Here is a 25018-nt window from a genome sequence, read left to right on the forward strand (position 1 = left end):
ACATATTAAGAAATGTTGAAAGATTAATAGTGGATTTAGGTGAAGCAGACTTCAAACTGGATAAAACAGAGAGGCTAATAATTAGTTTAGGTAAAACAGAAAGAGTAATATTTGGTTTTGGATGGAGGCAAACAACGTTGGGTAGAATTTCAGGATACCACATAAATGACTCTGCAGTTCAACCTCACTCGATAAATGTTATTTGAAAAACAAAAACTTTTGAAGAAGCCATCCTGCCCTGCGATGTGCACTCAAACCAATATAAAAAAAACATGCAACTGGAGCAGAAGACAAGTTGAAACATAAATGATGAATGCATGGAGTTTCCCCAGCGACAGAGGAAAGTTGGCTCATTCTCTTGGTGACAAACTGTTGGACAAACAGCGTCACTCGTCATACTGAGAGAGAAGCTTATTAATCACTTCAGATACTACAGAACTGTAGGTCTGAAGCGGAAAACAGTTCTGGTTTTAATATAAAGGATGTGGCTTTTCTTGCAGTGCATTGACTTGGTTAAAGTACTCATCACTGGTAAACCTCATGGCACGCCCCAAAGAGAAGTACACAAGGTCAGGCTGGTTTTCATACTGGCATCAAATTCTGTCTGCATGTGTGTACCTTCTGATATGCTAATGCTGAGGTTTCAATAGCAAGCTGTTTTCGGGCATGTCCGCCATCTTGCAAAAGAGAGGAGGATAATTTGAGGTTTTTTCCTAAACTGAAATACTTTCATGGACGATTATGGCATCTCTTGAATAAAACAATAATTACTGTAAAATGGTTGTAAGCCTATCCAGGGCTGAATCGACACATGAATATCTTTTCAAGAAATTTCAGTCTTGCATTTAGTCCCCATCACTTCCAATACATCACCTCAGAAACGACGCTCCAAGTACTTGGTTCCTGTTCCAAACGTGGCTGCCTCCTACTCCAAAAACTAAAGCAAAAACGCATTTTACAACTTGTTTCTCAACTCGTTTCACTTCTTCACTAGTCAAAACACTGAAACCATAGCCGTATAGTTCTGTAGCATGGAGGGTAAGTTTCAACGGATCGCATCAGCGGAGATAAAGGCTAAGTACAAACCAAACCAAACCACACAGAAAGCAAAACCTTGAGGGGATCCAAGGATGGACTCTATTAAGAAGATAAAATGCACATAGTAAAAAAAAAAAGAAAAAAGGGTCAGTCTCATGTGGTCCCTACCCTTCCTACATCCAGCATAAGCCTCATTTGGGCTCTTAAGTCTCCATCTCTGTCCCACGTAGGAGGCTGTTGTCATGGCGACCATACATTATTGACCTAAAATAAAGTGTTTTCCTCAAAAAGTACATTGTTCACGAGCTAAATTTCAGCTCTCACCACTGAGATATTTTTCCTGGGAGGAAAATGGCAAAACATAAATCTAAACTGTTTTAAAACACAACACGATCACAGTGGTGGTCCACAATAGAGAACAGCCTCCCTGAGCTGGAGACCTCACAGCTGGAGCCCAATTTCCAAAAATGCACATCTGAGAAAAAGTCCTACTATCACACGGCACATTTGATCAACACGTTGCACTTGGACACACTTAGTGCCTGGTTACTCTGAATACAGAAATGGCGATCAGAACCCCAGGGAGCTGTCAGAGCCTGTCAAATCTTTATCCCATTTGGGTGGATTTCCTGAGACGTACCGGACCGCCCCCTCTAAGCCCCATGTTCTGCCTTCAATATGCAGAACTGGTTATTAAAGAGTAGAGATGTGTCCAGGCGGACAGGCTTGACAATGACAGCCGTCCAACAACAAACCCAGAGCACACAACACAGGACAAAAAAAGTTATTGTGTTCAGTTGGGAGTGGGTGGTGAAATCAGAAACAGCCTCACTGTTTTCTTATATATTCCCCGTGTGTGGACTGATGGCGATATTGGAACGGGACAGTAAAAGAACTGGATGCTGAGAGAGTGGTGGACATGAAAGATGAGGAAAATAATGTTTTAAAGGGAGGACATTTTTTTTTTTATCTCAGAGCTCAATATCTTAAGAAATAAAATTATTATGAGTTTTGACTCCCAAATGACGGGGGGGTTAAGAGTACATCTGTCATCATCTTACAATGCTGTGATTGTAAACATTCGAAAAATCCTCTGCGAATATTACACATGACCATTGTAACTCTCGTTAATGGTCACACCCATATTTGCATATGAAACTGATCGTGGGTTTCGGTCGTTATGCCACTGTATTGTTCTGTATTGTTTATAAGGGGTGGGGATACCTGCAGTCAATTTAGACTGAAGATGTCACTTAGATGAGTGATGAAATGTATCTGTCAATAAACATTGTATCCAGATGAACTGATTCAACCTTCTTTGATTTTCTTACCTGGATTACTGAGCATGTATCAAGACATATGACTGATGATATTAAAACATATTAAGGAATATAATTCAAAAGCTAGTTATTAATTAATGAGCTATATTAAAGTTAATATTAAGTTACAGTAGGGGAACTCATTCATTCATTCCTTTTTTGAAAGTAAAATTTGCACATTTTGCTGTCTACACTGTCCAGATATGGGAGCAACACCACATCAGCCACAGACCAAAACTAACTGGGGCGAGTAGGACTGAAGTGCCTTGCCCAGGGGCACAACAGCTGCATCTAGACTCCTAAAACATGCAACCCTCGGATTGACAGCTCAGGCCAAACTGGGATTACCAAGCCAGTGCTTTGATACAAGCATGCTCCTCTTACTGCCAAGTTAAGCCCCCCTCCACACACACACACACACACACACACACACACACACACACACACACACACCCCCACCCACCCACACACACACACAACACAAATTTGACTCAAAATGTGAAAAGGAGCACCTGAGAACAACCCATTGGGAAAAAAAAGTAACAGGAGTCTTACTTGGCATCCACGACATCATACAATTTCTTTAGGAAGTCTGTGTCCAGGTGATTGTGTTCTCCGGTCAGTGTGTGGAAGTAAACCATGACATACTCTTTCACCGTGATATGGTCCATCACATGGATGAAGTACAGGAGGGCCTTCACACACACACAGACACATACACAAAGATTAGAGCATACACAAGGATGCACAAATGGAAACACGTGCTAGCTTAACACACAGAGCATGCACAATTGAATGCATATATGTGTGTATGCATTCACATACATAGGCAAAGATGCACGTGCATCCAAGGACACAAACACAATTATAGTGCATGCAAAGAGGACCAGAAATACACACATGTTCACACACACAAAGATGAGTGCTTCCAGACAAATGCAAGCAAACACCCACACACACACACACACACACAAGCATGCCCAAACACAGATATGCAAGCACATGTGAACAACCAACCACATTAAAACACACTAAACAGAAAACCATAAAAGCGCACAGGCATACAATTTCTGGGTCAAGCCGAACTAAGACATCACTGAAATCCATTTTGAATTTCAAATGAGAGCATGAATCAGCGATCTCTCAGTCCAGCAGTACTGACTCTTACCTTCTCTAGGTCAATGAGGGTGACAGGGATATTCCGCCCCACCACCACCATCACTGTCCTGCCACACATGTCCACACCTGGGGACAGGGAAACACATAAAAACACACACGCACATGCATGAGGTGAAAAGCTGAGATGTTGCAAAGACATCTTTGTCATTCAAACAGTCACACACATAAAGTTTTCCTTGCCACTCTTACTGACATGTATAGGCTTAACAGTGAGTTTGCTGAAAAAGGCAATGTTATACTTAAGTCTGGTGTCAGAAAACTAAAATTGGTAATCTATCACTATGGGTTGGAGTACTACTTGTCTTATGTGGGGACCTATCCATAGACCGACAATTGTCTATGGGCTCCTGGGCCTGAGAATGCCTCAGGTCACCTACCAGGCCTGTGACCTATTGTAGGTTTTGGTCTGTATTTTAAGAAACCAGGGAGCCAGAGTGTTTTGAATATTTTTGAGATATATTTTCTGTGTATACGAGAGCGGCGCAATCAGGAATGAGAGGGTGGTTTGTTAATTTACACAGATGGCACAGGGGCTTGCCTGTAAAGCAACACTGCCTTCTACTGCTTATATCAGTAAATGACACCTTACTAAAGTTCCCGAAAGAGAGAGACAGACAGGTAGGGGGACAGCCAGACAGACAGGCTGTAGAGAGAGCCATCCTGCTTTAGCCATAGAGGCCAATTCATTTATTGGTCATCTTTGCCCCCCCCCTACAATGTTACATGCAGTGAGGAAAGCATTTTTCTGTGGTACAAACTGATAATTTAATAACAATAATAAAAAAACCCCAAACAAACAGAAATAAGGAACATGATCTGAGACAGCTGCTAATGATGAAGACGAACCCCCCACCACCATCACACACGCGCTTACCAGTTTGATACAATGCCTTCAGTGCAGCGATGTCCGACAGGTCTTCTGCTCTGGCTCGACATAGCCAGCGGTTATAACTGTAGGGTGGCAGAAAAAAACAAAAGAAAAAGGCGGTATGATAACTCAAGATGCTCGATAATATGAATCAAAATCTGTTTTGTCAACGAAGTTTACACAGACAGGGAATTTGACTTTATTTGGGTTGTTCAGATGAAACAAATAAGAGATAAGGCAAAGATTATAAGATAGTATAAATAGGAATTTAGAAAGTAAAGGGTGTCTCATAATCCTACAAGGTCCACATTATATAAAATATAGCACATAATATGCATTATGCCTCCATAGAAAGCAGTATTAAGGTTGCAATGCTGCTATGATTTTTTAAAAAATTTTATACCGTCACCAGTGATGATGCATCAGTGCCTTCTCTAGCGAACAATAAAACATAACTGAACCTTAGTTAATGGATGTTATTCTATCTATCTGTTTCAGCTTGGTGTACCATTTTAGCCAGAACAACTTTACTCTCTACATAAACTCGCCACTACCTGATTTATTCCTCCTCATTCGGCTGCCTTGCTGAAGATATAAAATGCCCATTAAAAAGAGCAACTACAAACGCATTCATGATTAGGATACTCACGCAGTCGCTTCTGCTTTAAATGTGCCAGCAATACAGAGTATAAGAACGGACATTCGTTCTCATGTAAATCTTCAGGATTGCAGCTTTAAGTGAAACTTGATTTTGCTGAGCAGTGATAGGGAAATTGAAAAAAAAAAAAGAAAAAGAAAACTCAACTTGGACAGGGGGATTAGAGCCAGGTTAGCAGGAAATGTCAGGGACACAGTTGTTGATCGTGTCCGACATGCTGAATATAGAGCGTGTAGTTTAAACCTTGAAACCCAAGACATGTCCCATCCTTCTCATCCCGTTCCCGATAATTACCGTAAAACACTGTGAGTTGTTATTCCCGTCCCCGATAATTACAGTAAAACACTGTGAGTTGCTATGCTAATGCATGTGGTTAGCAAGGAGACTGTTTGTGACCTTAGTTCATCCTTTGTACCCCCACCTCTGAAATCCTGCGTTGATAAAGAACTCGGTTTTGGTGCAGTTTTAAGTCAGTGTGGAGCTTTTGCTGATGATGATGAATTCAGGCCTTACTATTGCAGAAACAATGTCTTTTTATCTAGCGTAGATTTATGGTTGTAGAATAAAGGGTAACACTTTAGTATGGGGAACATAGTCACCATTAATTAGGTGCTTATTAGCATGCAAATTAGCAACATATTGGCTCTTAATTGGTCATTATTCCGTACTCATTAATGCCTTATTCTGCATGGCCTTATTATACAACCAGTAAGCCATTAACTATGAGTTTTCCCTCTATAACCTCAGAATTATTGCTTATTAGTAGTACCATCTCAATATGCTTTGCTTAGTATGGACTTTATAGGGTGGTAGTACCACAAGAACAGTTATTCTCCCTTACTAACACTTAATGAATATGGTCTGTTCTTACATAACAAAACACAAAACTACAAGTGTTCATAGTGTTAAATTACTCTAAATTGAGTGTTTGTTACTTAGAATATGTTCCCCATACTAAAGTGACATCTTGATCATTACTAATTCACTAGTAATTAAGTTTTTTTACTTAGAATATGTTCCCCATACTAAAGTGTTACCGAATAAAGTATATGCTCATATTTTTGACATAATGCCAAACAAAATCACTTAAAGGAAAAAACAAAATCAAATAAAATTAACAGAAAATAAATGACTGAACTGCAAAAAGAACCACATTGGAAAAAAAGAATGCAAAGGCTCATGATAATACAAATAAAAAATATTTACCTTCACCAAGCAACGGCTTATCAGATTTTTGATTATCAAATTAAAGGTTATGTTTTTATAGGCGTGTATGTTTTTTCATTTCCTGGCAGTTTTTAATGGGACTCAACCAAATCAGATTTGTAGCCTGCTGGTGATTTGTTTACTGTTGTAAAATTCAAGATTTCAGTGTTTGGTTTGGTGGCTTACTTTCTCAGGTGTTGTTTCTGCATGGCTGCCTCGGACATCTGGCCCTGCAGGATCAATTTGCGCTGTTTGTCCACATCGCCCTCCATCCTGGCAAAGGCATGGTTCCCCACCTGTCCCAAGGCTGACTCCAGACTCTCATCCTCAGAGTCGTCTACACACAGGTACACAAATGAAAACGTGCACACACACAAAGAGATGGGAACAAGGACACATTTCTCTTTTTACAGCCCCTTGACAATCTTTGGGTTTTTACAATATTGTTAATATCAGGCAAATTCTGGTGATCAGCCTCCTACCAATGATAATGTGGCATTATCCATCTTTTGTTCCATGTCCATTATTTTCTGTGATTCTTTGTTATGATTTGTAGAGAAAAGAAACGTCAGATTTTCTTCATTTTAACTCATGTTATGCTCTATATATGCCGACCTGTGTTCCTCAGTGTGGTGTGTGTGTGGCCAGGGTTAGGGTCAAAGTGTGCGTGAGTGACAGTTTGTGCGTGTATGTGTATGCGTGTGTGCGTGCATGTGTACATGTGCGCTGTGAAAACAACCTGGGCTGCCTAGGCCCTATAACAACACCAGATTCCAGGCTCTAGTTCATGTCAGTTTGTTTGTGCATCTTTGTCTACATCCAAGACTGTGGGCATGTGTGTGATTGTGCAAGCACGCCAGCACAAATTTGTTTAAACCCATATGTGTGTGAATGACAGTGTGTGTGTGTGTGTGTGTGTGTGTGTGTGTGTGTGTGTGTGTGTGTGTGTGTGTGTGTATGTTTGTTATCTTTGGGTCTCATTCACAGGCGGCCGGCCTGCTTCGAATCAACGCTCTGAGGCTGAAACCTCCCTACTGGAACCATGAGGACAGCAGACATTGGACAGTGAGTTCGAGCAAGGTCACCATGTCAACACAGAAACCTCAAAATTATCGCTAGCATATGAGCTAATGTTGGAAAGCAGAAGTCTTTAATGTAAAAAAAAAAGAGTGTGCAAAATTGTCGAAAATAAAAATGGAGAAATAGTATACATCACTGACATATAAACACAAACACTTCTACGCACTGTGATGTGACCCACACTTCTTCAGATAAAAAGGAAAAATAAGAAAAAAATAAGAAGGAAGTAGGAGCTAGATTCCATGCCCCCTACTGGCCTTCTTCCAATTAGCAAAAAGCTACAATAAAAAGAAATCCTGAGATATACAGAAAAAAAATGTAAAGAAGTCATATGTGTGAGACTCCCCACAACAATCTCCCCTTTGCTACGCTATTAATCTTGCCTTGGTGGGACGAGTCCTACGCGAGTCCCACACAAATACAGACACTAACACACACATGCACGTGCGCGCACACACACACACACACACACACACACATGGAAACACCTGTTCTTCTTTAGTCAGGGCCCTGTGTTGGCCAACTGAGTGTGCTCCATGGAACCCTCCCTGAACCGCACAGCGCACAGCTGCAAGTCCACAGGAAACACAAAGATGACATGCCTCGTTGACTAATTACAAAGCCTCAGATTGTGAGTGTGTGTAGGCACGTGTGTGCGAGTATGTTGGAGAAAGATCTAGGGAGAGTCAAAGGATAAGAGGAGAGCGGGGGGAAAAAAAGACAGCGCACAAGAGAAAGTGTTGAGGTTGGTGTGGATGTGGACTTGCATGAATGCATTAACTTGTGTCGGTGTGTATGTGTGTAGCTATTGGCAAAGGCTAAGGAGCTGAAAGGCCAAGCGTTTCACTGCCTTTGTCATGATGGATCCTCAACGATTCTCCCATGTCCCTAGTTGGCTGACTGAATGACAGGCTGACTGACTTACTGCCTGGCACACTGACAGACAGTAAGGAGCACTGAGTTTGCTTATATAGCTTAGGAGACATTTCAAGCACACTAAGTCGTACTCTGGAATGAGGCCAGTCAAGTCAGTGTCCTTAAAAACACTTAGAAACACTTATTTAGGTTACTCAATTCACAACTGTGATTTTTGTTTTTTTTGTTTTGAATATCTTCGACAAGATGGAACAAAAATGCCTCCAGTATCATACTTAATGTTCTTTTTTATTTATTCATTGTCCATGTTCTCATTATGTTCTAACATTTTTATTGACCTTGTAAAAGCTTTGTTATCCTGGTGTGATAAGATAATTATATAGTAGCACTCTTAGATTTTATGCACAACATTAAAACCTCTCACTGCCTGCCTGTTGTCCTCATTCCTGCTTCCTACCTTCTAGGCTCCCCGGCTTCTCAGAGATGCGGATCTGTCTTTCAGGGACCACGGGTTCGCCCTCAGAGTTCCCGATGTCGGTGGGGATGAGGGGCAGGCTGGCCCTCTCTTCTTCCTCAGAGCGAGGGTAGTACAAAGGCAGTAGCTTCCTGTACACCGGCTGAGGAGGCGATCAGACAGACAGACAGACAGACAGAGTAACATCTCATTTTGTTATTAGTGAGTCAAGAAAAAAGAAAAGAAAATGCTCATGTACCAAAAGAGTTCCAAGTTGCAGCTGTATTATTTATCCAATACTAATATCTAACTAATACAAACCCTGAGCAGTTCTATTTATGAAATACATCATAAATATTTCTGCAGAAAAAAAAAAAAACCTAACCCGGCATTTTCAGTACCCTACGGGTAAACCAGTGGCAACCTGGAAAGGAAGGGTCGATAAAATCCAGAAGACAGAACAGGGCTGAGACGGTACACACCTCCTCTATCTCTGACACCGCGAACACCACCGCTTCAATAGTGTCCCCATGGTTTTCCAGGAACCTGCGCACTGTTCCTTTAATTAGAGAAAGAAAAAAAAAGCACACGATGACCATTAATACAATGACTGCAAAAACAAACTGATGACTATTCCATTTTCCTTAATTATCCAGCACTGTGTTTTACATCTACATGGTAATTTTATGGATATCTACTTTTTTCCCCCAATAACACTCCAATGGTGTGAAGAGGGTCCTGGTTTGCTTCTCCCAGTTAGTTCTGGGAGAAGCAGTTAGTTCTGATTGGGTTCTAGTAATGTTTTTATATAATTTGTTATAGAATAAGTCCTAATATAGTAAGTTCAAGTTCTTCTCTTTTTTTTTTTAAAACATGAAATTCAATAAAGACTGGCCACAGGTGAAAGGAAAAATTGACACCTTGCAAACGCGCCACACCTGGCTTCTTTTTTGCCAAAGTAAAGCTCAATCTCCAGCTTAGAAGAGTTCGACTTGACAGAGGGGAAATCATGGATGTCGAATGCATTTTCTCTTCTGAACAGGCCAGTAATAATGGGTTTGATTCTTGGTAGGCAGGTTACAGTTTACATCAACAACAGCAGCTCAGAGGGAGGACGTGTAAAAACACCTATGGACAGTTTAGGAAATTGGTTGTAGTTTAATAGGTATCTTTTTGTTAGGCTGATGATGAAATACTCCGACTGTTATGTTTGCCTTTATATTATTAATGGCATACTAAGCCAGCTTAAGCATTTTCTGGCAAGTTATAGTGTGTGTGTGTGTGTGTGTGTGTGTGTGTGTGTGTGTGTGTGTGTGTGTGTGTCTTACTGAAAGCGATATGTGTGGCATCCTCCAGTGGGTAACCTCTCTTGGGTGTGCTCACAACACACAAACCTACAGAGGCCATGGACTGCTCTCTGTGGTGGGTGGAAACAGGGAAAAAACAACCTTACATTCAGTAAGTACATAAGTAAGGTAGTTCTAGTGCCAACACTAGGACGGCCGGGATTTCATACCCCTAAGGCCTAAGCTACACTCACAGGTCTCAGTCTTCTCTCTCTTTCTGCCCATCTCCCCCACTAACAGAGTCCAAGCTTACTTGCATATTGTGCAGTACCAAGTTGCAGTCACACTCGTGCACAGACAAATGGACAGAAAAACAGACGGACAAAGACACGACCCTGATAGACAGACAAACGGGCCTCAAATAAACAGACGCAGAGATACAGACAACTTACACACCATTTCAGATAAAGCACACAGTGTGAGTGTGCAACATGAACATAGTGAAGAGTAAGCAAGGTCAATTTCCTCAAGACAGCTACAGTGCCGTGAAAAAGTATTTGCCCCCTTCCTGAGTTCCTCTTTTTTGCATACTTGTCACAATATAACATAAGACAAGGTGAACCCAAGCAAACACAAAATACAGTCTTTAAATGGTAATTTCATTTATTTAAGGAAAAAAATTATCCAACACCCATGTGAAAAAGCAATTGCCCCCTGAACTTAACACATTGTGTCACCTTTAGCAGCAACAACACCCAAACACTTCTTGGAGATCAATTTCTCACATCACTGTGGAGGAATTTTGGCCCACTCTTTGCAGAATTGCTGTAATTCAGCAACTGGAGGGTTTTTGAGCATGAACTGCTCATTTAAGGTCCTACCACAGCATCTCAATGGGGTTCAAGTCAGGACTTTGACTAGGCCACGCCAAAATCTTAATTTTGTTCTTTTTGGAAGACCCATTTTTTCCAAAAGTTCCCCTTTTGACTCATCTGTCCACAGAACATTATCCAAAAAGACTTGGGGGTCATCAATGTGCTTTTCTGCAAATGTGAGATGAGCACTAATGCTTGTCTTAGTTAGCAGTGGTTTGCACCTTGCAACTCTCCCATGAAATCCATTTTTGCCCCATCTCTTTCTTATTGTCAAATCATGAACGATGACCTTGGCTGAGGCTAGAGGCCTGCAGTGCTTAAGATGTTGTCCTGTTTTTTTTTTTTGTGACTTTCTGCACGAGTTGTCCCTGCGCCCTTGAAGGAATTTTGGTAGGCCGGCCACTCATTGGAAGATTCACCACTGTTCCAAGTTTTCTGCATTTGGAGACAATGGCTCTCACTGTGGTTCGCTGGAGTCCCAGAGTCTAAGAAATGGTCTTATAACCCTTTCCATAGTGATCTCAACAACTTTGTTTTTAACCACCTCTTCCAGAATTTCTTTTGATGGTGGCAAAGTGTGCTGCTTGTTGAGACCTTGTAGCCTACTTCATAGTGACGGTAAGGTTCTATATAAGACATGTTTAGATTCAACAGGGCTGGCAGTAATCAGGCCTAGCTGTGTCTGCTCTAATTGAATCCAATGATCAATTAAATTTGGTCCATTGGTTGATTGAGTAACTAAGGGGGCAATTACTTTTTCACACAGGGTCAGTTGGCATTGGATAACTTTTTTCCTTAAATAAATAAAATTGGCAATTGAAAACTGAACTTTGTGTTTACTTGGGTTCTCTTCATCTTACATTACATTTTGTATGATGATCTAAAAATACTAAGTGTAATGCAAAAATAGAGGAAATCAGGAGGGGGGGCAAATACTTTTTCATGGCACTGTAAGTGTTAAGATTTGAAAGATAAAACACTACCATTTGGAAAATTAGGATTCAATAAAAACAGCAAAAAGGCCTAAAAGGTGGACTGCATTTCACATCATCTAGTGAAACAACAGGAGTCTTCCGCTCACCTGTCCCCTTAAGAAACATTTTGGCTTTCCTCTAAGGAGCCTGTGAGTAGCTGAGAATACCTCTACGTGAAGCTGATTCAAAATGGTATTTCTGCTCAATTACTCTGTTCAGTTTACCACATCACAATTTCAACAAATCAATCACATGACCAACACAATCACTCACACTGTATCCGATATCACCGTGTTGGTGTTGTTCCTACAACATCATAATTAATGTTGCTCCTGGACCATCATTGCAACTGACCAATCATGTTGTTGTGCTGTCATGGCTTTGCAACTCAGGGAAAAAAGACGGTTGTGGGATTAGGTTGTGAGTTAGCGTGGGTTAGCTATTGGTTAGGTTAAGGTTAGCTATCGGTTAAGGTTAGCATAAGGTAAGTGTTAGGTTTAAGGTTACAATTAGAGGACATCCAGGTAGCGTGGCGGTCTATTCCGTTACCTGCAAACACTGGGATTGCCGGTTCGAATTCCCGTGTTACCTCCGGCTTGGTTGGGAATCCCTACAGACACAATTGTCACCGTGTCTGTGGGTGGGAAGCCGGATGTGGGTATGTGTCCTGGTCGCTGCACTAGCACCTCCTCTGGTCGGTCGGGGTAACTGTTCAGGTGGGGAGGGAGTAGTGTGATCCTCCCACACGCTACGTGCCCCTGGCGAAACTCCTGTCAGGTGAAAAGCGGCTGGCGACTCCACATGTATCAGAGGAAGCATGTTGTAGTCTGCAGTCCTCCCTAGATCGACAGAGGGGGTGGAGCAGCGACCGGGACAGCTCGGAAGAGTGGGGTAATTGGCCGAGGTACAATTGGGGAGAAAAAGGGGGGAAAAAAATCCCCCCCTAAAAAAAGGCTGCAGTTAGGTTAGCGTTGGTACTTTTCTGGTCTTTTTCTCCATGTTGCAAAGGCACGACATCACAACAACTTGATTGGTCTGTTGGAATTATGATCCTGAAGCAACAGTAATGATGATGTCATGGGAACAACACCAACATGGCAATAATCAGATACACCGTGTGAGTGATTGTGTTGGTCATGTGATGGATTTGTAGAAATTGTGGTGTGGTAAACTGAACAGAGTAATTGAGTAATTGTATGTATGTGTGTGTGTGTGTGTGTGTGTGTGTGTGTGTGTGTGTGTGTGTGTATATATATATATATACACTACCGTTCAAAAGTTTGGGATCACCCAAACAATTTCGTGTTTTCCATGAAAAGTCACACTTATTCACCACCATATGTTGTGAAATGAATAGAAAATAGAGTCAAGACATTGACAAGGTTAGAAATAATGATTTGTATTTGAAATAAGATTTTTTTTACATCAAACTTTGCTTTCGTCAAAGAATCCTCCATTTGCAGCAATTACAGCATTGCAGACCTTTGGCATTCTAGCTGTTAATTTGTTGAGGTAATCTGGAGAAATTGCACCCCACACTTCCAGAAGCAGCTCCCACAAGTTGGATTGGTTGGATGGGCACTTCTTTGAGCAGATTGAGTTTCTGGAGCATCACATTTGTGGGGTCAATTAAACGCTCAAAATGGCCAGAAAAAGAGAACTTTCATCTGAAACTCGACAGTCTATTCTTGTTCTTAGAAATGAAGGCTATTCCATGCGAGAAATTGCTAAGAAATTGAAGATTTCCTACACCGGTGTGTACTACTCCCTTCAGAGGACAGCACAAACAGGCTCTAACAGGTACTATTTAATGAAGATGCCAGTTGGGGACCTGTGAGGCGTCTGTTTCTCAAACTAGAGACTCTAATGTACTTATCTTCTTGCTCAGTTGTGCAACGCGGCCTCCCACTTCTTTTTCTACTCTGGTTAGAGCCTGTTTGTGCTGTCCTCTGAAGGGAGTAGTACACACCGGTGTAGGAAATCTTCAATTTCTTAGCAATTTCTCGCATGGAATAGCCTTCATTTCTAAGAACAAGAATAGACTGTCGAGTTTCAGATGAAAGTTCTCTTTTTCTGGCCATTTTGAGCGTTTAATTGACCCCACAAATGTGATGCTCCAGAAACTCAATCTGCTCAAAGAAGTGCCCATCCAACCAATCCAACTTGTGGGAGCTGCTTCTGGAAGCGTGGGGTGCAATTTCTCCAGATTACCTCAACAAATTAACAGCTAGAATGCCAAAGGTCTGCAATGCTGTAATTGCTGCAAATGGAGGATTCTTTGACGAAAGCAAAGTTTGATGTAAAAAAAATTTTATTTCAAATACAAATCATTATTTCTAACCTTGTCAATGTCTTGACTCTATTTTCCATTCATTTCACAACATATGGTGGTGAATAAGTGTGACTTTTCATGGAAAACACAAAATTGTTTGGGTGATCCCAAACTTTTGAACGGTAGTGTATATATATAGAGATAGATATATAGATATATATAGATAGATAGATAGATAGATAGATAGATAGATAGATAGATAGATAGATAGATAGATAGATAGATAGATAGATAGATAGATAGATAGATAGATAGATAGATAGATAGATAGATAGATAGATAGATAGATAGATAGATAGATAGATAGATAGATAGATAGATAGATAGATGAGATACACCATGTGAGTGATATCAGATCATGCTCACTCACACACCATTCAAAATTATGGACAGTTCAGAGTCCCCAATTCACCAAAGGTGCATGTCCTTGGACTATGGGAAGCAAAGGGAGAACATGCAAACTCTACAAAGAAGTGTCTCTTAATTCATATTTACATTTACACTGACTGCTTCATTTCTTGACTAACTGTTCTTACATGGCCAGTTGCAAGATGTTCCTATAGCAGCTATAAAGGGAGCTCTCGGCAGCCGTCCTGTACTTGGCCTTGTACTTTGGTCCCACTGTGTGAATGATGAACCATGCTGCCAGGTTAAAGCCTTTGGTCATCTTTGCCTCACCTGTCCTGCATCCTACAGGGAAATAGAATTAGGACAGACATTAAAGGTCATGTTACATTCATTGAGTGTATTTTTTATACTACTATCGATGAGAGCCTGTCACAGAGGGCATGTGGGAGGAAGGCACAAAGTCCACACATACCACCCACACAGCATTTGTTCTATGTGTGCAAACCTACATTTTCAAATTTTACTTGCCAAAAAAGATTGATTTAAAAAAAAAAAAAGTTTGGGCAGTTTTTCCCCCCAGTGAGTTTGACTAATACCCTTACATCTGGATTAGGTATTATACCCTTTTCACACAAGATCCGGGAATATTGAAAATATCAAGAACAAAGTCCATTCTGTGAAAGCGGCAAACTCACGCCAAGTCTCATATACAGAGATGTCGTTTGGCTTGCTACGTTTAGTGTCATCAAAAGCAGATGCACCGACAGTCCGCCTTCAACAAGGCAGACAAGAGCCCGTCCCAGACATGGAGCGACACAGAGTAACCCCTTTCACACCATCCAGAGCAGAGTTTGACATGGCTCTCAACCCGGATCTTGATCGGGGCTTTGTGTGATCAGCGTACACCGGCAGACTCTGTCATACTGGCAATCTACTTTTTTTTCCCAAAAAGGGTTTAAATATAGGTCAATTGCATTTCAAGGGTATTTCAAATATTTCAAATGTAAATTTCAATAATAGTATACAGGAATATGAGGGGTCAGGAGTCTGTGCTTGGAAACCCTTTTAGCTCATTTTCTGAGCAGCTGGTATCGGCATCATCTGCCCACTTACATATATGTAAAATCCCTATTGACCACACATTACAGAGGCACCAGGTAACTTTTTGGATTCAAGCAATGTCTTTTACGTCAACTGTCACAAAGACAACCGAGTTTTCTTTTTTCTTCATAGCATAGCAGCAATATACATGCATTTATTTAAAAGCTATAGCTCAAAAGACTATCATGGATGAAGAGGAGCTATGCTTAACAAATGAGGTGAAGCAAAACTGCAATACTTATGTGTGCCATAAAGCCATCCTCATATTTCCCCAGAGGTTTTGTGTCTGGTGGCAGACAAAATGCATAACATAAACAAGACTTCTACGGATCTGATCTGATCCAACTGGCGATTGTGTCTTTCTCCCTTAGCCATCACACTATGCAACCAAAATGAATTTAATGACGATATGCTAAAGTGAAACAGTTAACTGGTGCAGCTTTAATGTTTTTCTAACTGATACATGAACTGCCTGAGCCTAAGCCAACTTTTTATAATGTACTGGAAGAAACTCTCATGATCCCTATGGGGAAAATAGTAGGGTGTTGCAACTCACTAAGAGCAGTTACGGCAAACAAACATTTTGGAAACAACACAGTAAATTACATGTATACTGGGAGAAGGATGCTGAAGACGGAGCTGCCAGGCAAGAGGAAAAGAGGAAGGCCAAAGAGGAGGTTTATGGATGTAGTGAGGGAGGACATGCAGGTGGTTGGTGTGACAGAGGAAGATGCAGAGGACAGGAAGAGATGGAAATGGAAGATCCGCTGTGGCCCCTAACTGGAGCAGCCGAAAGAAGAAGAAGAAGAACAGTAAATTACATGTATTGTCTCAGTTCACAGATCTTTAGCCTGAGGCAAATGTTGCAAACATGCAAATATCTGTCATGGTCTCCATATGCCATGTCCTAGGAAATAATCTATTTCATATTCTTCATTCTAATACTGCCACCTAGTGACGCAGGCCAGCAGAGTGAAAGGATATGGCCTATGGTGGTGGTAACAAAGGCATTCCCTTGTACGGATAAACTCACAAGGAAGGTGGAAGTCAGAGTGATCCGACAAGGAACACCCAAGATTTTCTCCAGGCCTTTACAGAACTTATTCTCCTCCTATCCCCAACACACTCGTATGTAGTAGTCTAGAATTTAATGGAGTGGTGTCCTTAAAGACACCAGGCAGGGAGTGTCATGGCCTCTGTATGCAATGTCCAAAGAATTAAATTAATCCATTTCATATTCTTCAGTCTAATACTGCCACCTAGTGACGCAGAGTGAAAAAGCTGTTTTAGTCGAGTTAAGTTTCATTTTTGCTTTAGTAGAGGAGCACATGGCCGGTGCTGCCTGCAGGTTACTCATATTTTCTGTGCTCTGTGGTAGAACATTTTCTTCTGTACATCGAAGCTACCGAAGGCCATATCCTTTCATAGTCAAGTCATGTCTCTCAGTAAACTCAAAGACAATGCAACCTCCTCAGTCTAAGAGTCTTTCTGGGCATATTTGACTGTTTAGCTAGCTGGATAAACTGCTCCAACCATGGAAAGGGAGGTCAGCAGAATCTGCTTCTTAAACTTTGGCTTCAGCGTAATTTTGGTTGCCAGTGTGGCTTTGCCCTTGACAGTAGCCCCTTGCCTCAGCAGCGCCCTCTACTGTACCTTTGAGTTTGAGCAGCTCATCCCTCAGCTCTGGCCCCGCATGCTGGTGAATACTGTCTGAAATTGGGTTCTTGTCCATTAGTGACTCGTTGCTAGTGTTGACGATGGCTGTGCAGTTTAGCAGGGCGACATCACCGGTGCTGTTGGGAAGAAAGAAAAAAAACCCACAACAACTGTCAAATAAATAATAATAAATGAATGAATGGCTGGTTGATCAACATTCTGCACTGGGTTCTATGCCTATTTCTCTGTAAGTATGTATATGAATGAACAACTGTTAGACAACTTGCAAGTGACTCACTATCTTACTGTTTAACATACCAAATCCACATGATCTTCCAAGTCCATGTTAGCTATAGATATTAACTGAAGTACGCCAAAATACCGCAAACATCTAATAATCTACTCATATATTTTCGTAATGTGTGTGTGAGGTGTTAGTGTCTGTGTGTGTTAGTTAGTGTAGATAGTGGGACCGAAAACTAAAGCACTTATGATCCTAATTCTTTTTGGAGGTGGTAGGTATTGTCTCAGAGAGTAAGGGAAAAATCCCAGAAAATTAAAATTATGCATAATTATGCAAAATATGAATTTTTCTAAAAATGGCTAAAAACCACTTTTCTCGGCATTTCAGATGATTCTGAGCATTTTTGATTTTTTCACCTATATAAAAAAATGTTCTGGGACTTGAAATGTTTTGGCATTATGCAAAATATATGCATTTTTGCAAAAATGCACTTATGATCCTAATTTTTTTTGGAGGTGGTAGGTATTGTTCCAGAGAGGACCATAAAAATAGCAGAAAATTAAAATAGAATTATAATAATTATGCATAATTATGCAAAATATGCATTTTCTAAAAATGGCTAAAAATCACTTTTCTCGGCATTTCAGATTATTCTGAGCATTTGGGGGGAGGGAGTTGGAGTGGGGGGGGGTAAACCACTTTTCTCGGCATTTCAGATGATTCTGAGCATTGGGGGGGAGGGAGTTGGAGTAGGGGGGGGTTTAGGGGCAGGGGGAAGGCGGTTAGCTGGCAGGATGAAGAGGAGGGAGATTTAGACGGGTGGATAACCAAACCGCTACATTGTAGCGGGGTTCTTCTAGTCTGTTCATATAGATGAAAGAGGTAAAGAAAGTCAGAAATAGACAGAAAAGAAAACAGACAGAAATGCATAAATGAATACATATTTATATCGTTTTCCATGTGGTGAAAAACACAGCATCATCTTCAGAATACATGTCCATTAATACTTTCTCATTCACATTCTGTGCTCTATTTCTCAAATCTGGAGCAGCATTACCCTCTAAGGTCTAGTTGGACTGTAAATGGGGAACTAATTGAGCATGTATTGAAAGCACTTGATCACAAGACAGGCCAGGCTGCAAGGACCGAGAAAGAACAGACTTCTTCTTAAGACTCAAAACTCTACTGAATACTTACTATTCTAAAACAGGCCTTGCTAGCATTAACAACCATTTAGACCCTGTTTTGCATTGCACCACAAAGTTTGAAATACTCTTTGGATGATGGCAGAGTGTTACCAGTGGAGGTCTAGCGGTTGGTAATTTTGATAATTTCTTGATACTTGAGAAATTTTATCCTGTCTGGAATGAACATGTCAAAGATATTTTCCTCAGCTTTAAATGGTGGGAAAGAAAAAAAATCAAGCTAAAATTACTTAGTGTTTTTGAGTGAAAATTAATGCAATAGAATAATCTTAATCCCAAACAGAATGGCATCTACTGTTCCGTCCTGCTACTGACTTGCACAGCTGCCATCTTGATTGCAATGTCTATAAAACCAGTAGTGAAGTTAATGAAAGAAAGATGACGCTGTGCTTCTTGAGTTTTGTTGCATTTTTTTTCTTTAACTATGGATGCGTGACATCAGAATTTCAAAACGGGAAGTTATGCTGTGTGACAAACTCACACAGACATGTCTCAAATTTAATCATGTGCCACTATTTGTGCACAGCTGGGTGAATGAGAAAATTCCCCAATGTGCATGGCCAATATCAAATCAGTCAGCAAGTATGGTCTTTAGTCAGTATGCTTACGTATTTGCCCCACCTCCATTTATCATCTTAATCATTTATCGTGCCATTAACAGGGCTTCATTATAGCATCAGTACCGAAAAGGACATTCTACCCTGCATATCCTTGATAGGGAGGCACGCTGGTTTGAACAGGGAGTCAAAGAGGCCATCTATGTTAAGAGGGAACGACCATCCCTGAACTGGGGGGGGGGGTGCTAAGAGTACATCTCTCACCATCTTACGATTGCAACATTCCCTAATCCTCTGTGAATAGTACGCATGGCCATTGAAACTCCAGTTAATGGTCACACAAATATTTGCATATGAATCTGGTCATTGGTTTCGGTTGTTATGCAACTGTATTGCTTATAAGGGTGGGGATACCTGCAGTCAGTTTAGACTGCAGAGGTCACTTAGTTGAGTAATGAAACATACCTGTCAATAAAAGTTGTATCCAGATGAACTGATTCAATCTTTTTTGATTCTACCCTATGATTATTGGCACAGTACAGTTTGGGTACGGGTTGTATCACAGAGAATAGCCCTTAACCACAGCAATTAACACCGTCAAAGACAAGATGTCCTTTACAAAAACAGCTACCAATTGTTAAACTATGGCTTGGTTTGTGGTCATCCTCAGGGCTCATTCCTCTTTGAGCTGAGCACTTGAGTTCAGCAGGAATGTGAGAGCTCATGATGACTGAACAGGGCAAAAACAAGGGTCCAACTGAGAGGCTCCCGCCAGCCCATGATCTGGCCTGTCATGTGCTCCACAGCAGAGGATTTAGAAAGTAGTATGTGCCACACTATGTTTTCTGTGTCTTAGGGAAATGTAAGTTGCACAAGGGATCTGAAATCAGGGGATCTGAACAAGAGGCCACTTACATTCTACTAAGTTCATTCTCACTCAGTTGATCTCTGACTGAGTTAATTCATCCAAATCAGTGGTTTGAATTTCATCTTTCAAAAAGCAAGCAGGACAATTCTATCCAACTGATAAACCATCAATGTTCCTTCTCAATCACTGCACTATGAATAGCCACTATGCAAGAGACAATTTATATTGTATTGAATTCTTTCAGAATCACTTGATTTCTTTTTAATATATATACTTTTTTTGGCATTTTCAAGTCTTTGGCGCTCACAGGAAAGTGGAGAGGGAAAGGAAACAGGGAAAAGAGAGCAAGGGATGACATGCAGCGAAGGTCCTGAGCCTGGGTACTATACAATACAAATTACTATACAAAATTTGTACTATAACCATCTCTAGTTGTTGTTGATGACAGTTTCCCAATCCAAGTCCAAACTTTAATCAATATGAAGAAATGTCTTGGCATTAAATCTATCAAACAAAAGTGAAATACATTCTGTGTCTAAACTCAACTGTGACGCTTCTATGAGAGGATGTCAGTGTGCTCATATGGGCCTCTATCACATGCATAGTACTTGCATCATGGCTTCAAGTGAGTGCCAGCTTTGTTTTCTAGTTCTTGTTCAACAGTATATAGTCAACTCACCTTCACTTCTGCTGTTAGTCTTTCTGCTTGTTTGACCACTGCTGTTTTTTTTTTAACTTGATTCATTCATTCTGACGACTATATGGCCAGCTAATCTTGTATGCATTCATCTTGGTCTGTAGATGCACCATCCTGTCCTTATTTGCTCCAACATGTAAAGTAAAGAAAAGGGTATGATAGTAATTTTTTTGGCTGGACCGGACCAGCGGGCCAGCAGCCCTACAAACATGAATGTTGCTGACTGAGTGACTGAGTGACTGAGTGATCATGTTTGACATGATTGGGTCGCTGGATCAGGTGATCAACAACGTCACTGAAGTTACAGGATTGATGAGAAGGGTCTGTCTGTGGACTGCAAGACAGGGGTGGAACGGGTAGGGGCAGGACTTGTAGCAGGACTCCCATCACTTGCCCTAACCTTACCCTCCCAACCTTAACATTGAGCGAGGGTGGGGGTGTCCTGGGGGCATTTCTTGAACTGGAAAGTAGGCGTTTCTTGTACTGATGCAGACATGTGTTGTACTTTGGGGGCATGTCTTGTAATTACGCCCATCTTGCAGTATGCAGACAAACACTGTTGCGATTGTCGGCCAAGCGCCAAGTGGTATGAGGGGGAGCACATAGTTAAAGCGCCCCAAATAACAATCACTCTGACAAAACTATCACTGGTGAATTCATAAAGGGATTGTGCGGCTTTTGCAACCACTAAACTTGCACAAATAAGACAAGAAGAAACTGTAATTCTCAAATCACCAGCAAAGGGTGAAATGTACCCCTATCTGTGCTGCCAAGCAAATAGCTTCTTGGTGTTATTTGCAAGTATTTAAATTAGGTAATATCATGCATTTGACACAAAATTGGCCCTTTTCTATGCAAATGAGCTTCACTGCAAAACACCAGCACTAAAAGCCACGAGCAGTTGGAGTGATAATTATTGGCATCTTCAGAGAGCTGGTGGTAACTGAGGGCCAGACTTTCCAGTGATCATGGCAGCAGTGACTGTGGCCAGGCGAAGGCATCATCATGCCAGGCGTGCTTGTGAGCAGATATTTCAAAGGAAAATTTCACTTTTTGATTTAACTGAGACCACAATCATTTGCGATAAAGGTTGCCAGGTCTAACAATTCATGCTATAGTCTACCTGATGACATCAAGGATGACATTGAACCCGTCTACTGTGTTCTTGGTGCAAAGCCACCATTTATACTTTGCATCATGGATAATTGCAATCAGATGCAAAACAAGGGCAAATTGGACTCAGCTGCAAAACTTTATGGGCGTGTTTGTGCTGTAATATCATTAGCACAATATCTTGTGAATTGGAGCTTTGAGATGAGGCAGATAGCGGTTGCAAGTGATGCGTAATTCAAGGTGCTATCAGCGGCACAATCCATTCTTTGTGAATGTGCCTGTCAGTACAGAGTGAGTCTTAGAAAAATGAGAGACATCTGCAGACAGAAACTGATGAAAGAAGGGGGAGTTAAAATAATTAGAATAGGTATACTTACAATTAAATTAAGTTCTATTTCATATCAAATATCCCAAGATATGAGTGGATGGATATAACCTTTTTCTATTTTTACTCGAACGTAGCTTAACAATGTCATGTGATATGCTACTTCAGTACATTTTAACAACAAATATTACTGGGACCACTACAGAAAATTGCAGATGAACATTTAATATCCAGGAATTCACATTATAGACGCTACCACTGACAAACTGGCCACTATTTAGAACATTGACCATACACGGTCCAGCCATATACCAGGTTTTGACATAAGTCTGTTTTCACAAGCAATGATGAAATGGCTTCTTAATTTTGTCTCACCTGATCTTTCAAAAAACAAAGGTAACTGTAAAAATGAACAGGCAGTCTTATCAATCAGACCCTGAAAAATGATCATGCGAGAGATAATGGTTGGGGAATGGGAGAGTATGAGAGGTACTGCGGATTATTTCTCTTCCCGTGCCTTGCTTGCTTTCCTCCAACAAACAGTGCTCACTGTTATCAGTGATTGGCCACGTCAACCATTCACTGTCCGTTCAGCTATCTGGACGAGAAAGACGTTCTACTCTTGGATTGCATCACTTTTTGCAGTGATTGGGGCTGATGTGCACATTTTAATACATATTCAGCACTAGCAATCAATTCAGCATACATAAAGAATACAGACTAGCCACTTGAAGTTATTCAGTTCTGTTTTTCTTTTGATGAAGTAAGCCAGATAAAGAATAAATCTGGTGTCAGGTCAGCATGCAAATCAGAACAAATCCATGGAACTGGTATAGAGGAAAGAGTGGGCTAAAGAAGTCAATGAGAAAATGAAGGTGGCAGTGGTGGGGGGGGAGTCAAGGTAACAGTGCTGTAATAAACACCACAACCAAGCTTTTCATAAACCTACTCAGAGAGTTTAGTTGGCTGACGTATATATATGTATGTGTTGCCTTTTTGCTCAGCTCATATTTTATCCGTCATAACACGCATGACCCCATGTTTGTTGGCTACGCAATGTGGGGGATCAATGCCTTTGATGCCCCCATATAATGTAGGCATGTTGCAGAGTTGATTCTAATGTGCATTTTACCCCAGAAGAAGGGAAAAAGCACAGACTTTCAATCTCAAAGTGGACATGTAATGCGGCCTGTTTTTATGTTGTTGAAGTGTTCACCAGGGTAATCTGTTTTACCACTCTAAGGAAATACCAAAGTGTTTTAAGCTCAAAAAAAGTAATAGAAAATAAAGGGTTTACTACCCATTTAAACTAACTTTACACAGCTGACTCCAAAACAGGAATAGATGTGTTAATAAAGTACGGTGTGAAGAGGTCACAGGAAGACACACAGCTCATAACGGCAATCTTATCTTACTTATTTGACTGAAAACTTCATAAGAGCTGGTGAGAGAGAAGGCTGAACAAAGAACAGAATACAATGAAAGATAAAAACCAAGACAACTGGCTGATACCATCTTGCTTCCTTAATCAATGAGCATTTTCTAACATATGAGAGATCCTATGGTCCCTGCACCACATGCGTCGCTGAGCACTCACTGTTTTTAAATGCATGAATAACACACTCAAACTTTTTATTTCATCTTCTTTGTGTTGTCTACGTTAGTCCTTGCTTTATGAAGCACTTTGTTGTGAACTGGGTTTGTGTTTTACGGTGCTGTGTAAATACAGCTGACTTGACTGTCTACTCTCACCCCATCTTGATGCCACCAAGACTAATTCCGAAACATTTGCCGTCCTCGCTTAAAATGTGTTTGATTCTGATAAAAAAATGTGGAATAGGCGACTTCAGGGAGTAGAAATGTTTGTTTGACTCACAAGAGTACGATCTTCCTGTTGATGTCTGGTCGGAAGGGGAAGGGAGAGGGGAAGGCTTGCTGGCTGACCAGGTTGTCACTGTAGCTGTGTGGGGTCTCCGCCACTTCAGGATCCACCTGCTCCTCCCAGTTGGGGAGCGTTTGGATATCAACAAACTGAGAGCGGGCTCCCAGAGGATCCATTTTTTGTGTTGGGACAGGCTTACACCGAATCTCCAAGGAGCTGTGCTGCAAATAGAAACTTTGTCTGTTAAAGGTGAAACATGCCAAGCACATACAACGCACATTTTGACACAGAGAGGAGCGAGTTAAAAATATATTTGAATACAACAAGCACAACAAGCCATTGACCTCTTTACTACCTTTGTCGTCTTCTCTCTAACACACTGCTTGTGTGTCTCATCTGGTTTAAAGGACATGTTGAGTCACCGGCACACTGAGCTTCATGTAATAGAGCCACAGTCCTGACTACGTTTGGACAGTCTGAGTCAATTTAGAAATAAAATTGAATTTATCGGGGACGAATATAATAAAAGTACAACCAGCATGATGAAAGTCACATCGAGGCCATCACTGCTCATCACAAAACTGTTACATCATTTTGCTAGCACAACCCACGTGTCCCTTACGAAGCTGCACATTATAGATATCTCCATATACATTTTTTGATGTGTGACACTGTCAGGTGTTCTCACTTTTTTTTATATACCTTTTAAAAGACGCCTTTGCTTTTGTGGTGAGCATCCCTCCATGACAAATTCCTAGCAGCCATACTTTCACTGGATGATTACATTATAAGCTTTATTAGAAATGACAAAGGGGACGACTGTCCTGTAGCACTGGAGATGAATGCTGAATGACAAGAGATCTGCAGGCATGAACTG

At 41.0% G+C, this 25018-nt stretch overlaps 1 protein-coding gene across 2 annotated transcripts in view; it reads right to left on the reverse strand.

Moving 5' to 3' along the window:
- The window catches only part of gdap2 (ganglioside induced differentiation associated protein 2), a 53692-nt gene that overhangs the window by 28349 nt on the left and 325 nt on the right, over positions 1-25018 (reverse strand). The window contains exons 2-11 of one of the 2 annotated variants that reach the window (XM_056289668.1): positions 24136-24362; positions 17248-17387; positions 14682-14835; positions 10007-10095; positions 9161-9237; positions 8682-8841; positions 6455-6605; positions 4411-4487; positions 3526-3602; positions 2913-3052 (exon numbers count right to left, since the gene is read on the reverse strand). In XM_056289668.1, the coding sequence (XP_056145643.1) occupies positions 2913-3052; positions 3526-3602; positions 4411-4487; positions 6455-6605; positions 8682-8841; positions 9161-9237; positions 10007-10095; positions 14682-14835; positions 17248-17387; positions 24136-24317 (1247 nt within the window). In that variant the 5' untranslated portion in view covers positions 24318-24362. Of the gene's footprint in view, positions 1-2912; positions 3053-3525; positions 3603-4410; positions 4488-6454; positions 6606-8681; positions 8842-9160; positions 9238-10006; positions 10096-14681; positions 14836-17247; positions 17388-20803; positions 20816-24135; positions 24363-25018 lie in introns of those variants that run through there. The other variant, XM_056289669.1, reaches the window with a different exon arrangement.

This window comes from Lampris incognitus, chromosome 11 (assembly GCF_029633865.1).
Source record: "Lampris incognitus isolate fLamInc1 chromosome 11, fLamInc1.hap2, whole genome shotgun sequence".
In the NCBI taxonomy this organism is placed as follows: domain Eukaryota; kingdom Metazoa; phylum Chordata; class Actinopteri; order Lampriformes; family Lampridae; genus Lampris; species Lampris incognitus.